General features: G+C 46.2%; 1 protein-coding gene across 1 annotated transcript; it reads left to right on the top strand.

Moving 5' to 3' along the window:
- Positions 1-8,340: 8,340 nt before the first annotated feature.
- On the top strand, positions 8,341-12,388 carry nps12 (putative aminoadipate reductase; the record flags this gene model as incomplete). The annotated part of the gene is made up of 13 exons (XM_007323058.1): positions 8,341-8,652; positions 8,705-9,053; positions 9,109-9,416; positions 9,471-9,689; positions 9,743-9,849; positions 9,898-10,113; positions 10,170-10,331; positions 10,386-10,550; positions 10,612-11,167; positions 11,236-11,517; positions 11,581-11,748; positions 11,779-12,036; positions 12,100-12,388. 13 exons carry the CDS (start codon positions 8,341-8,343, stop codon positions 12,313-12,315), a joined length of 3,318 nt encoding a protein of 1,105 aa, XP_007323120.1.
- Between the last annotated feature and the right edge of the window lie 3,954 nt (positions 12,389-16,342).

Below are 16,342 nucleotides of genomic sequence, written 5' to 3' on the forward strand. Positions count from 1 at the left end.
GAGTTTAATCCGCAGATAGCAAGCGGGGACCCCCAGTTACCTTTTTTTATTACATTACCAAGAGAACATGTCGACATGTTGTTGCAAAGTCAACCAACCGACATGAACGCTCTGTTACACAGCATGCGTTCACAGATCTTAGCGTTAACTACGCAACTTGCCGAGCTCCAGGCAAACCCCCCTGCAGCAGCCCCCTCAGTCAAAAAGAAATTCAACAAGAAAGTCGAAGTCGTCACTGACCCTGGTGCCTTTGATGGAGAAAGAGTGCAATTCACCGAATGGTGGATCAAACTCCTGATTTGGGTCAAAGCAAATTGGGATGCATTTGCTGATGATTTTGAGGTAGCCACTGCGGTGCTATCTCGACTAAAAGGACCTGTGGCGGGTCAATACGCCCAAGTAAGACTCCAGGAATGCTACACCGCAGGAGTGTGGCCTACCTGGGATGATCTCAAAGTAGAGATTGAAAAATATTTTCAACCACAGGCTGAGCATGACTGGGCTCGCCAATAAATCTGTTCCTTCAAACAGGGAAACATGAGGACGGATGATTATGTTACCCGGTTCCTGGCCCTCTCTATCCAAGGGGGCTTAGGTAATGAACACGCAGTAGAGCTATTGGAACACAATGTGAACCCTCATATTGCAGAACAACTCTATCTGCAGGATATGAGAAGCGACAACCTCTCCCAAGCAGCGGAGGAGGTTTGGAAAATAGGTAGGGCCATAGAGCTCTACAAGATGCACCAAGGTGACGGGACCACCACCAAAAATAACTATTCCCAGAGGAGCCCTGGGTCTTCAAACCAAGAATTGCATCATTCTCACGGGTTCCAGCCTTTTGGGTTGCAACCAGGTTGGGGTGCTCCAATGGATATCGGCGCGGTCCAAGGCGGACAAAAGCGCAGATTCACCTGTTTCAGCTGTGGACAGGAGGGGCACATGGCCCAAGATTGCATAAACGGAGCGCGGGCCGCTCCCCAAAAAAATGATAATAACCAAGGGCGCCACGCGCTGTCAATGATGAGAACTGCTGTTAGAAAACCACACACAAAAAAACAAACTAACACACAATCCTCCCAGATTCCACGGAACTTGTTTGTGGGCTTTGCCTCCTAGAACAGTGGAGTGGTCTGGTTGTTCGTGGGGTGGTACATATAAGAATCCTTCAAAGTAAAACCCAGAGATGTATGAGTGTGGGTTTTGAGGAGGAGGGATAGTTGAATTTGTAGAAGATAGGGGGCTTAGTGACGAGTATAGATGAGCACTACCTTGCTAATCGTAGCACAAGGTAGGTTTGAGAACAACGAGGATGACGAGGTGACGAGGTTCCCAGTGATAGCAGGCTCCTGACGCACAAACTGTAGTGCTCAGAAGGACTCTAATCGAAAGGGATGACAATGACTTCAAAAATGGGAAGTGACGATGACAGCAGTTGACAGTGGTAGCAGTGGGAAGTGTTGTGACCACATTGGATCACAAGCAGCAGAGTAGTGAACTTGAATTTAGAGAAGAAGTCTGGAATGGAGTTCTTTTTTTTTTTCTTACAAGGTAAAATACAGGGGTTTATATAGTAAAAGAAAAGTAGGCTATGCACAGTATAGCTGTGCAAAAAGAATGAGAAAGAACATGAAGGAAGGAATGTATGCTGATGAATCCTGCGTAGGTAGTACAGGATAAGATTGTCAAAAAAAAGAAAAGAAAGAGATAGAACAATGAATGCTGTGAGTAATGTCACAGGTTTGTACAGCCATAAAGTAAAGTCCAACAGCAAAAAGAGAGCAGGAAAATCATGATGTCATGGGAAGATGCAGTAAAAAAAGGGCAAGGCAAAACACTATCAGTATCAACACAGTTCCTTTATTGTCAGTCAGGCATTCTAAAAAAATATGTGTCCATAAAAATGATTCAAAAATCAAAAATAATTGCACTGTAAATGAATGTTCTGCTGAAAAAAAAAAAAACTGGAGCCACCGGTCCACCACCTAGTCCAAATCCGACAGTTCCATGGCCTTACCAATGGACTGGTTGTGTTGGACCACCTGATCAAACGAGGGAGGGAGAGGAGTAGTTCCAATTTGGAACAAGTGAGTCCCAGGCAGTGTGTGGTAGGTGTAGCTGTAGCAAAGACGATGGACAAAAGATAAGTGTACCCAAGTGAATGGGACAGCGATGAACATGGGCGACGCAAGGGGATGAACCTTCTCCAGCTCAAAAACTACCCACCCACGCTCCAACCAGGCAAGACGAGCGACCGATGTTTTGATAGTATATGATGGTAGATCGACGTCATAAAGATGGACCTGTTGCCCTATTTGAACCGGTGTCATGCACCAAAGTTGATTGGTAGCATGGACAGGTGTCAAGAATGAAGCAAATATTCAGAAAGACTCGCCTTTGCGCCACACAGGCACAGTGCCACGTGGAATAGTAATTAATATTGCCCTTTTCAAACTTGTGGCTGATCAGCACCACCTCTATTAGGCAATCCAGTCACGCTCACCTTTGCTTTTCCATCCGGTACTTTCCGCATTTCGGCATTTCGGCAAATTTTCGCGTCGCCACTGGCTACACATTGCATTGCGCCCTCGCTTTGTTGTTTCCCTTACTCCCCTTCCTTTGCCTAGCCCCACCATGGGCCCCTTCCTCTCCTTTTTATTCTCACCTGACGGTCGTTTCTGGATCCCCATTCTAATCCACTTTTTCATCACCTCCACCCTCCTCCTCCTCATCTTATTTGCACCCCCACCATTTCTGATGTCACCACTTCCTATCCGCTTCCGTCGCCAATCCGTTGACTACCACGTGCCACTGCTGATATCAGCAAAGCCCCGGCGGCCGGTCCAAATAGGGCAACAGGTTCTTCATGACGCCGATCTACCATCATATACTATCAAAACATCGGTCGCTCGTCTTGCCTGGTTGGAGCGTGGGTGGGTAGTTTTTGAGCTGGAGAAGGTTCATCCCCTTGCGTCGCCCATGTTCATCGCTGTCCCATTCACTTGGGTACACTTATCTTTTGTCCATCGTCTTTGCTACAGCTACACCTACCACACACTGCCTGGGACTCACTTGTTCCAAATTGGAACTACTCCTCTCCCTCCCTCGTTTGATCAGGTGGTCCAACACAACCAGTCCATTGGTAAGGCCATGGAACTGTCGGATTTGGACTAGGTGGTGGACCGGTGGCTCCAGTTTTTTTTTTTTTCAGCAGAACATTCATTTACAGTGCAATTATTTTTGATTTTTGAATCATTTTTATGGACACATATTTTTTTAGAATGCCTGACTGACAATAAAGGAACTGTGTTGATACTGATAGTGTTTTGCCTTGCCCTTTTTTTACTGCATCTTCCCATGACATCATGATTTTCCTGCTCTCTTTTTGCTGTTGGACTTTACTTTATGGCTGTACAAACCTGTGACATTACTCACAGCATTCATTGTTCTATCTCTTTCTTTTCTTTTTTTTGACAATCTTATCCTGTACTACCTACGCAGGATTCATCAGCATACATTCCTTCCTTCATGTTCTTTCTCATTCTTTTTGCACAGCTATACTGTGCATAGCCTACTTTTCTTTTACTATATAAACCCCTGTATTTTACCTTGTAAGAAAAAAAAAAAGAACTCCATTCCAGACTTCTTCTCTAAATTCAAGTTCACTACTCTGCTACTTGTGATCCAGTGTGGTCACAACACTTCCCACTTTTACCACTATCAACTGCTGTCATCGTCACTTCCCACTTTTGAAGTCATTGTCATCCCTTTCGATTAGAGTCCTTCTGAGCACTAAAGTTTGCGTGTCAGGAGCCTGCTATCACTGGGAACCTCGTCATATTGTCGTTCTCAAACCTACCTTGTGCTACGATTAGCAAGGTAGTGCTCATCTATACTCGTCACAAAGCCCCTATCCTTCTATAAATTCAACTATCCCTCCTCCTCAAAACCCACACTCATACACCTTTGGGTTTTACTTTGAAGGATCTTTATACGTACCACCCCACGAACAACCAGACCACTCCAATGTTCTAGGAGGCAAAGCCCATAAACAAGTTCCGTGGAATCTGGGAGGATTGTGTGTTAGTTTGTTTTGTGTGTGGTTTTTCTAACTGCAGTTCTCATCATCGACACCGCGACAACGATCTGCGTTTTCTTGTAAATGCATATCAACCATGGACTGTAAGAAAAAATGAGAGAAGAGAGGAGGAAAATGATGAAGCTGTGAGATGTGAGAATGTGGGAAGTCAAATAGATGAGAGCAATGCTGATGCGAGGCAACCGCAAGGCAACAATATTGCCCATGCGAACCAGTCACAAATGGGTGTCAGTGAGAGCACCTATCAAGTGTCAATCACTGACGACCCAACCACATATAATGACACCATGTCTTGTCAAGACGCTTTGCTATGGCTCGAGGCCATGCACACTGAGCTAGAAATATTCAAGAAAATGAGTATATACAGCACAGTTCAAAAGAGCGAAAAGTCATAGGATCCAAATGGGTATACAAGGTCAAATAAGGTCCAGACAACAAAATTGAATACTACAAAGCCCAAGTTGTAGCAAAAGGCTTTAGCCAAGTCGAAGGAATTGATTTTGAAGAGACCTTCGCACCTGTAACAAAGTTTGCGACTATCAGAGCCCTTTTAGCCCTTGCAGCAAAGCACGACTGGGAAGTCCACCAAATAGATGTTAAATCAGCATTCCTAAATGGTGATCTTGAAGAAGAACTTAACATAGAATGCCCACCTGGCTTTTCAGAATCTAAAAGCACCGTCTGGAAGCTGAACAAGGCCATCTATGGTCTAAAACAAGCCGGACAAGCATGGTACCAAAAAATATGAATTTTATTTGAAAGCCTTGCTTTTGTACAGTGTGATGCTGACCATGCTGTCTTCTACAAAAGAGAAGCCAAGGTTACAATCATAGTGGCCATTTATGTCAACGACAAACTTCTATTTTCAAACAGTCTTGAAGCCGTTGAAGAAGTCAAATCAATGCTGAAGGAAGCATATGAAATGATGGATCTAGGCAAGGCAAAGTGAATCCTAAACATGGAAATTATACGAGACAGAAATGAGAAAAAAATAGAACTTTCACAATAACAACACTTTGAGTCAATCCTCAAACATTTCGAAATGAAAGACTGCCAACCTGTCTCAACACCCATGGATCCAGCCCTCAAATCCTATCAGAATCAGAGATAGACGCCAAGGAGTATCAATGTACTCTAGGTTCTCTCATGTATGCAATGCTTGGGACTTGTCCGGATTTGGTGTTCGCTGTCGGAGTGCTCAGTAGGCATGCATTGAAACCAAGCCACACCCACTGGACTGCAATAAAACATGTATACAAATATCTATGAGCCACAACTGATTCAAAACTCTGTTATGGCAGAACACAAAGCATTAGTGAGCCTTTAAGCCATGTGGATGCAGACTGGGCATCTGATGTAAACAACAGATGCTCGACCTCAGGCTATGTTTACCTTTGTGCGGGTGGAGCCATCACATGGTCATCAACAAAGCAACAGTCATTGCTCTGTCCAGTACTGAAGCAGAATACATGGCAGCCTCAACAGCCACAAAGGAAGCTGTCTGGTTGCAAACATTGCTCTGCGAACTAGGACAACTTGGTGACTTACCAACCAAATTAACCATTGACAATCAATTGGCTATAGCTCTAGCCAATAATGCTACTTTCCATGATCAGACCAAGCATATTTCCATTCGATATCATTTCATATGAGAAAAACTCGAGTCTGGGAATATCAGTGTCAATTCCAACAGTCAATTCCAACAGGAGAACAAGTAGCAGACATCCTCACAAAGCCATTACCCCAGATCAAGCATCAACTATTTTGCAAGGGTTTGGGACTGACTAAGTAAGGGACTATAACCATTGAAGGGGTGTGTTGAAAGTTTTCCATTTTCTTCCTTGTTTTGAGATCACCAATTATAGACTACTAATTACCGCTTATGTAATGACCTCCAAAGTGCACACATTCTCATGTCTTGCCACCTCAGTCTTTAACATCAGGGACTGAGTGTAACAACCAAGAGTTAGTTACTCCGGCGCACACAGGAACACACTATAGAGAAAAGAGAAGAAGGGATCACCCCTCAGGTTTCAGTGAGTTAGTTGTGCTAGACAACAGGAGGACTCACTGAGTCCTTCCCCATGTATTGCTCTTGTATATATACTGAATACATGTTTGTTTGTACATATGTACTGTACAGTTGCTAGAGGCAGTGGCTGCTGATGTCATGGGGCCTAGCCCGTGTGACCAGCTCCACTGCGTGAGATATTTGTATCTAAAATAAGAATAAAGGCAGCGCCGCGCGAGAAAGGTGGAGTTTGAACTAAAAGGGGAAGTGCCACATGGCACAGTGTGAAATCTACAGTACAAGGTTAAAGCGGAGATTGAAAATCAAAGGAAAGGTCCGAAAATGAAATGTAAAGTAAATGGTCACATGACTGGTCATGTGACTTGGAAAAAGTGAAAGTAAAGTACGAAAAGTAAAGTGTGAGTAGGTACTGGTATGTCAAATTGTAACACTGAGGTGAGACATTTCATTAACTAGCATCACTACAATATTTACTGATACATTACTTAGTACTAGACTTTCTGCCTATAGTCCTAAAAGTCTCTTTGTCCAAAAAAAATACCACTGAGGGAATATCCCTTAATAAAAAAGCCACTAAGGGAATAGGCCACCAAAAGAAAACCCCTGACACCCTGTGACATATGACAATTAGTGGGATACTCCCACTTGTACTAGTACCAGGGAATATCCCATTGTATATTTCAAGGTCTAATCCCAAGTATCAGTATAGTAGGAGATGGGAATCTTCCACTTAATATGGGAAGCTCCCTTAAAACACTACAATAGACCATCATAGACCATGGGCATTTGGGCATTTAGCCCCATACCTTAGTAGAATATGTTAGGGCTAAGAGCCCTGTCAAAGTGGTTGCCTGAAGTGCAGAAATGCACCTGAGGGTCCAATATTAGCTCCAATACAATACAGATCTGTAACCTGTCACAGACATAATCAAGAAGACAAATTTGAATATATATGCACCTGTAGAAATGGGCTGAGAACATTCAGATACTCTGGGCTGATGGGACTCAAAGCCATCAACTTTTTCCCATGTCTTTGGCCTTTCATTTGGCCTGCAGAGCTTCCTTTTGATGGTTTTTTGAACTTAGAGCTTGCTATCTTTGCTCGAACTTACTCAACTACCCAAGTTGGCAGCTTACTAAACTAATTATGAATTCCGCGCAACGAGTTGGTTGAATGATGGCAGGTCTTTTCCGCGCGTCAACTTGGACTGTGGCTGGCTGATTATTTTCATTTTTACTTGCTCCTAATTTGTATCGACTAACCTCGAACTTAACAGGTTGAGCCTTAAGGACGGCAGTAATCAAGCCATGAGGATTATTCTTAGTTTTGCGGATCAGAGTTGTATCAGATCACATTTCTCAGCAGGTGGACGAAAAACCTCCGACAAATGTCTGACGATGTATCGCAGTCACAGCGGAATCATGTTCTTTGGTTAACGTTTAGCCGGATTAGCCATGATAGGAGAAAAAAATTGGATTCGAAATTCTCTCTGTTAATTTGTCACGGGTCACAACAGCTGAGGCTTGTACTTAGTACTTAGTACTATGTCTCATAAGGCATGAAGTTTTCGAGGTATGCACTGTGAGGATATCGACTGTATTCGAATTCTCACAGACTCTCAAGCACAGAAGTCCCACCGCTGGTGGTGCCAATTTACATGTTCCCGTGCTCCGGTAATCGGGCACTCTTTTGATACTGACGACGCGTACGAGAAGAAGTCATCGTCCGTGTGGGAGGGTTTCGAAAGTCAGTTCTCCTAGAATGAATTCTTCACGCTGAGCTTCCTTTCCACGACATGTTCTGACGGCTTCCAGCTTTGATTCAAAGATCTGTTTTCAAACTTTATCTCCAATGCATTGTATGGCTTTGGCAATACCAGCGGCTCAACAAAGACCACATCGAAAATCAGAATAGCTCGGATCTAGCTCAGGACAGTTTGACAAGGGTGGAATTATCCTCATATTCGAACTTAGCACCCTAATTATAATATGCCATTTCACTAGCCACGTCTTCATCATGGAGTTATGCATGCATTGGCCTAGCCCACGATAACCGGTTTGTCGTCAATAACTCAAAGTCGAAAGTACTTTCAAGTTGCCGCTCAAGCGCTCACGTATCTTGCCGAATTTTCCGTGCAACATAAGTACAAGAGCGAGCGGTGATGTATGCCTTGCACTGGGCTTATTACATTTCTCGCTATTATTTACTATGGCAGATCACACCTTTGCATCCAGCCTACACTATCCACCTGTGGACGGCTCTTTACTGTTCCCTGGAATTGTTGCATTTAATGCTGAACACAATTCCAACGTACCTCTATTTGTCTTCCCAAAAGATGGGTCAGCCAACGGAGTCGTGTCCATCTCGCACCTAGAGTTCTATAGAGCCTGTCATCGTGTTGCACATGCACTTCGTCCTAACCGCACAGGCCCTGACGGCGAAACTATCGCTATTATTGCCGTGACTGACACCATCCAGTACTTCGCCCTTCTGGTTGGTGCGATAATTGCAGGATACGTTGTAAGTATCCTTGGAAATCAAACTCCATGGCTTACATTCACTTTCATGGTAGCCTTTTCCGATGTCTCCACGAAATTCTGCAGCCGCCGTCTCCAATCTGTTTCTAAAGACTTCCTGTCATCGTTTGATAACTACTCAGCACTCCCTCCAGCCCCTCTTGAACGACGTTAAATCGGAGCTCGGATCCTTTGACCTCGCTGTACAAGATGTTCCATGCCTTGCGCATATATACCCAAAGCTCGGATTAGAAACAATTGATGATCATTTCGAACCATTCCCTGCGCGACCAAGTCGTCCTTCTGCCAGCGAAGTGATGATGTATCTCCATTCTTCCGGGAGTACTGGCTTCCCGAAAGCTATTCCCCAGACATATCAGACAGTCATTCATTGGTGTGCTGCAGGTATGGACATCTCTAATTTTGTTTTAGCTTAATGATTTAATGAAAATATTTCTAGCCACGGTAGTCGATACCAAACTCTACCCCGCTGACACACGTCTTGGTGTGATGCTGCTGCCATCGTTCCATACTCTTGGCATCGTTTGCTCACTATACCTGCCACTGATCACCCTTCGCAGTGTTTCTGTCTATGCGCCCACGTCGTATAATGACCCGAAAGCTATTCCGGTGATCCCAACCTCTGAAAATATAATTGAGGGTGTGCAAAGGACGAACTGCAATGCATTGATAGCGGTTCCTGCATTTATTGAGTTGTGGGCGTTATCTCCCTCTGCGATAGAAATATTGAAATCACTTCGATTTCTTGTAAGTACCGTCCTTGCCGTTGTGGGTGGAGTTACGTGACCTCTCTCTTTATAGGCATATTCTGGTGGCCCGTTATCTGAAAAAGTGGGCGATGCGCTGGCATCAGTAAGAATACCTCTGATAAATGTTTACGGTGGCACGGAGTTTGGTGGTCTTAGTACTATGTTTCGCCGAAAAGATGAGGTATGGGACTGGGTATGGATATATCTGGGCCCTCGAATAATGTTTCGATGGGTTCCACAAGGAGAAGGACTTTATGAATGTCAAATTCTGGTAAGTGACGTTCATTTTGGATGTATCTACGAAATTGACAGAAGTATCTATAGCAAAGTGAAATGCATCGAGTTTCAGTAGAGAATCTCCCAGATGTGAAGGGCTATGCGACCTCAGATATTTTCTTGAAGCATCCTACTAAAGAAGGACTGTGGAAGCTGTAAGATAACTATCGCTTCAATCGACTTCATGCTAATTCCTGTGTTAGGGTGGGAAGGAAAGACGACATTATAGTCCTTTCGTCGGGAGAAAAAACCGTTCCTGCGCCTATGGAGAATACCATTGCATCTAACCCTGTAGTGGGAGGTACTGTCATGTTTGGCCGTGCCCGTAATCACGTGGGGATATTAATCGAACCAAGGCAAGGATTTGACGTGAATATCGACGACCCGAAGCAAGTGGCAGCTGTCAGGAATAGGATATGGTGTGCTGTTCCTTAAGCTTGTAGCCCTGTGGTTTAAACTGGACTTTCTTCCGCAGGCCGGAAGTTGAGGAAGCGAATAAAGCTGCACCAGCCTTCAGCCGCATATTCAAAGAAATGATCCTCATCACTCGCCCAGATAAACCCCTGCCTCGCACGGGGAAAGGAACTGTTATGAGAAAGGCAGCCGTGACAATCTATGATAAGGAAATCGACGCTCTGCTCGTATAATTTCTCACAAGCAATTAACATAACACTAATTGTCGTTCCAACAGATATGACACAGTTGAAGCTAGCACCACTGTTAACAAAGATGTGGAATTACCGAAGGACTGGTCAGAGGAATCTTTGGTTGTGTGGCTTGGGGAGCACGCTGCTCGCGTTAACTCAGATAAGAAGGTAGACCCCGAAGTGGATGTCTTTGAACAAGGTTTTGATAGGTATGTTCTAATTGCCTTGCATCAAATGAAGCTCACAGTGTTTATGTCTCGTTTTTGTTAGTTTAACTGCAACATTTCTCAGAAATCGAATCATTGGGTCACTTAGCTCCTCAACAGACAGTAATGTGCGAACAACAGCCAGGCAAATAGACCAGAATATCGTTTTCAGTAATCCTACGATCAAGCGACTGTCTCAGGCACTTGCTCGTGTGGTCTCGAACCCACAATTCACTGGAAAAGAAGGCAGTCTCATCAATCGCAAGGTAGAGCTCGAAAATACGCTGGTAATGTATTCTGAAGGGTTGCCGGGGACGTTGAGCCCACAGGTAGAGCAACCTAATGGGGATGGCCATAGTTGTCACGTAGTTCTACTCACCGGTTCTACTGGTGGCCTAGGCTCTTACCTCCTTGCGTCGCTGCTAGAAAATGAACAGGTTAGCCTGGTGTACGCTTTCAATAGGTCATCTAAGGATGGAAAATCAAGTGAAGAGAGACAGAAGGCAGGGTTCGAGGATAGGGGTTTGGATATTGCTCTATTGAGCTCGCCCAAACTCCGGTATATTGAAGGCGATGCCGTACAGGATAAACTAGGCCTAGGAGACGCTACTTATGATAAGGTAAGAGCACAAATGAAGAGCTCGCGACTAGTTGCTAACATACCTGATTATAACGTCACACTTGATAGCTACGAACGTCCATCAACATCATCATCCATAACGCTTGGCGTCTTGATTTCAGTCTTTCTCTCTCTTCCTTTGGGTCAAATATCAAGGGAACTCGGAAGCTCGTAGACCTCGCGCTATCATCCCCTAATGCTCCAAGTTTACGTTTTTTGTTCACATCATCTATTTCCTCCGCACAAGGGTGGGACAAGAGCAAGGGTGCTTGCCCAGAGGAAGTGCTGTTTGATGCAAATGTCGCGTCTGGTGGGTCTGGCTATGGCGCTAGCAAATATGTCTGTGAGCGAGTAAGCAGTGGATTGTTTATCTTTAGTGTCGTTTGCCTATTCATCATTCTGTTTCTCAAAAAGATACTCGAAAAAAGCGGTTTACAAGCGTCATCATTCAGGATAGGACAAATATCAGGGGGACAACCAAGAGGAGCCTGGAGTGTTACGGACTGGTTCCCTATGCTCGTCAAATCGAGTTCAGCGCTAGGTGTTCTACCAGTTGCGAAAGGAATAAGGGCCCTCATTTTGGTTGAGATATCAAATTGACGGAACAAACAGGTTGTGTCTTGGTTGCCTCCTCATGCGGTTTCTCAAGCGATCTTGGACGTTGCCTTTGCAAAGGCGAAGCCTCCTACAGTAATCAACTTGGTGCATCCCCGGCCTGTTCAATGGGCAGCACTGATGCAGCCCATAGGGGACGCACTGATACGAAACAAATTGTTACCTAACCCGCTTCCTACTGTGGCATTCGAAGAATGGTTTTCGAGACTAGAACAGAAGGCAATCAGCGCGAGTACAGAAGATTTCAAGGAAATGGTACGTGTCGGTTTGCCCACTAATGTTCTTCACAAGGCTAATGATTATCACCTTCCACCCCAGCCCGCGCTGAAGTTACTTCCTTTCATGCGCATGATCGCCCAAAGTGATAAATCAATTCGAGAAGTAACAAGTGAAGATGAAACAGGAGGATTTGTTGTCTTTTCTACGACGAACGCACAGCAACTGAGTCAAACGATGAGAGGGCTTGCATCTATTACATCTGAAGATGTAGGCCTTTGGATGAAATATTGGGCCTCGAAGGGAATGTTTATTTAAAAGATATTATGAATCTGATCATTTCGTAAACGTTGTAATAAAAGATACAATGATATGTCAGTTTGACATTGGGTTTTGCGGGTGGACTATGATGGTCGTTTAGATTTTGAACTTAGTAAAACAGCGGCAGCATGCATGATCCACCACGAGCCGCAATGTTTCATTCATCCGAGTCAGACAAAGAGTTCAAAGCCTCACCAAGATATCGCATCGCGATGCATAGAAACAAAAGAGCAAGATACTCGAGGCTAATTCATCCCGAATTTAGTGCTAAGACGTACAGTGTAATGCGCTTGTAGATGTATGATAGACAGGCGAGTTGTAAAACATATAAACAGAGAGGTGTGGATCTGAAAGAGAGAAGAAGAAAGAAAAAACAAACAAAGAAATAGCAAAACTCAAAGTAATAACTCAAAGTAATCACCGCCACCACCTTTGAACACTTCCATCTTCAGACATGGACTAACACATTACTGCCAGTAACCCTGCTGCTGCCTTGGCTGATACGAGTAAAAGCCTTGATCATTGCTCCCTTGGGCATATCCATGGTGGCCTTGGGGACCTTGGTTTTGAGGTTGGTGCTGCTGCGCTTGCTGAGCCTGGGGTCCAGGGTTCGCATTAGAGTTATAACGGTTCGTTCCGTAGAATCCTCCCTGGCTGTGAGGTTGCTGCACCCCGCCACGGCTGTTCTGCGGTTGACCAACTCCGCTCTGGCTCACGCCAACGCCGACACCTGAACCACCGTCCTTCATAGCTACATTTTGACCATACGGCTTGTACGCCGCTTCCGGAGATGCACCGCCTGCCGCACGCGACCCAAGTGGTGCGCCCGAAGAGGCAACGCTACTCTGGCCTAGACCCATAAAGCTCTGTATGCTCTGTCCGCCATGTGCGCCATACAACTGGTGCTTGCCGTAATCAGTGGATGGGAGATTACTTACGCTCTGGTTGTGGTTGTGCTGAGCCGTGTGATGTTGGTAACCAATGTCATCGTACGCCGACGTTGGGTGTTGTTGTCCGTAAAGGCTCTGGCTATAGGGATTTGATTGAGCCTGGACAGATGCCGGTTGTTTGGCGGCGGGGGACGGAGCGCTGCCAGGAGCAGGAGGCCCTGGCTGGAACATAGTGGGGTATTTCACAAATGGCTGTGGAACGCCATATCCAGAATTGTAAGGCGTGCCATAGAACTGGTTTTGAGGGTAAGGGTAGTAATAAGGGACGGGAGGGGGGTAGCCCTGCTGGGGCCCTTGAGCTCCAGAAGGTTGTTGCTGGGCATTATTTTGAGCAGACTGTGGCATTTGAGACGACTGGGAGCTTGATGGTGGGAGGACTGCACTGGTAGGGAGCTGCTGAGATGCTGGAAGACCTTTGACCTCTTCGTGGCCCAGGACATTCCGACTACCTCCGAAACCAGGAGATTGAGCATAGGATTCATAGAATCCCTTAGAAAATGTTGATATCAATATTCGAGAAAATAACATAAAATCAGCCTACCCTTTGGTTTTCTCCGTATCCAAATTCGTTTCCACCAAATCCAGGCAAATGAGAGTTTTGACTCTGTTGATGCTGCTGTTGCTGCTGTCCAATCTGTCCAAACACACTGTACTCTTGGGCTTGCCCAGCAGGAGGGGTAGGTGTGTGGAAATAAGGGGCTTCGGGCTGTCTGAAGTACGAATGGCTGGTAGCGCCTTGGGGCTGAGACGCTTGTGAAGTGTGTTGAGGGGATTGCTGCGAAGAAGTCTGAGAAGTATCGAGATGCGTAGGCAGGCCGTGCTGAGTATACTGATGGTGGGAGTGAGATTGGTGCTGGTTCAACGGCAAATGTGATTGATGTTGGTTTGTAATAGAAGACGAGTGCAATCCAGATTGAGGTTGTTGCGAAAACGAGTTGACAGGAGACGTATTCGCTGCAGCCTGTGTCGACGTTTGTTGAGATTGCCCTTGAACATGAGACATGGCATTAGGAAGTGAATGCTGGGACTGCGAAACAGGTTGGGGGGCAACGTGTTGCTGTGTTTGAGGAGGTACAGCTTGGGTGAAATAGTTTGATCCAGCACCTAAAGAACCTTGGGTCGAAGATGGAATAGAAGAGGATTCGTGGACCTGGGAGTGTGGGACGGGTGGCGCTGACGGAGGAATCTGTGGTTTGGGTTGACTGATTTCGTGAGTGGGCCCCGAGTTCAAATCCTTCACAGGGCTTTCAGGGCTGTCAACGTTCTGATCAGCCTCCACACATCGGGTACATTCAAGCAACGAGCACTTACATATTCAACTCCGTAAGGGTGTCACCTCCCAAACTTAGGCTACCGAATTGCATACCAATTTTTTCTAAACCCGAACTGTAACTTGAGCTGGGCATAACTACAGCTTGGTCAATCGTTTTATATCTAGCGCTACTGCGATGCTGAGCAGGTGATGGACGTGATGCCGGAACTGTGGTCGACTTTGATAGGGCGGGAGGGACCGCCGACTCTTCCCTTGCAACTTGGGGCTGAGGCTGGACGTGAGGTACCTCTGCTGGAGGGACATCCTCCACAACCGACTCCTTGACGACTGGTAACGACTCTTCCTGAGACTCATGAGAATCTGGTTGTAACCATGTTTGCCCAGAGGTTGGTTTCTGCTGAGGCTCGTCGTCCCAAGGAGGCGGCTGAACAGTGGTGGGTTCTTCCCATCCTTGGTTTTCACTTTGAGTTTCGCCATCGACTTCGTCAACAACTGCAGGAATTGGCGTGGGCTCCACAGGTTCCTGGGTTACCACAGGTGGTGGTGGAGCCGAAGTCGGGACGGGTGCGGGCTTGTCTTGCTGCCTTTGTGAGCCCGTTGTTAGGAGCTATATGTAACCGTTGAGCACGCGACACGTACCTAGCAACTTGAGCCCAAGATAATTTTGACGTTGCTGGTGTCTTCGTTATTTTGGCGGAGCTCGCGGTTGAGGGTTTTGCAGGCGAAGACGATGCACCTGCTGTATCTGCATCCGAAGTCCAGGCGGGCGTGCTCGAAGTGCCCCAAGCCGACGTTGATGCCGTGGGCTGTGAAAATGATTGAGCATCTGTTGCAACTGCATCTGTTGGCCAACTCTGGGCTGGAGGATCTTGTTCCACTGCCCGTGATCCATTAACAGGCTTGGCGTCAGAGACAGCGGCTACAGTTTCGGGAGCAGCAGAACCGTCACCCCACGTTGAAGGTGAAGCTGATGAAGGCGGCTGGGGAACAGGTTGTGTGCGGGGAGGATGGCCATTAGGTGCACCGTGACCGCCACGCGAGGAGCCACGCCCACGCGAAGCACCACCTCTGCCAGCTCCACCTCTTCCGCCACGCCCACCTCGGCCTCCACGGGATTCAGACCTATCCCGAGTAGCATTCGAGTCCTTTGCAGAAGGTTGCGATCCGGATACTTTTTTGTCCTTTTTGCGTGTTACAGCTCCCCATTGCTCAGCGTGACCTGGAATAATTTCCAGCTCTAATTAAGGAACACAGTAAGAGCAGGCGTACCTTCACTAATACGAGTGACAGCAAGTTCTACATCTCCACCGACTTCATTCAGGACAGACTGGAGGTCTGGAGATGAAAAAAGGTTAACCACGCGAATGATGCAAGGGCGGTAAAAGCAAGAAACCTTCACTGGACCAGGCAGGGAATAGTTCCTGGAGCTGCTGTGCTTGTGCACGGAACTTTGTGTCAGTCTGTTCTGACGAGTTTTGGTTTCGAAAAGCAGCAGATTTGTAGGACATTATGGCGGACGACAAGAACGGACAGACGGTGGGCGGGGAGAAACAGAAGAGAGTTCAGTGGAGTTTCAAAATAATGCAAGGGTTTCCGCATTATCCTGTGCGTGGGAATAAAAAACAATATAATATCGAGACCGGCGTGCAGATCGCCGGGAACAGGGATGAAGGCCGGCCGGGGAGGGTGGAGTGGCCGCATGATGCAGGAGAGGTCTTACTGCAAGCTGTCATGCCACTCCAAGCCTCTCTTGCGGGACCAGCGCGATCGATGGCGACCAGCAAACGCTTTCGCCCACCAA

This window comes from Serpula lacrymans, assembly GCF_000218685.1.
Source record: "Serpula lacrymans var. lacrymans S7.9 unplaced genomic scaffold SERLAscaffold_14, whole genome shotgun sequence".
Taxonomy (NCBI): Eukaryota; Fungi; Basidiomycota; class Agaricomycetes; order Boletales; family Serpulaceae; genus Serpula; species Serpula lacrymans.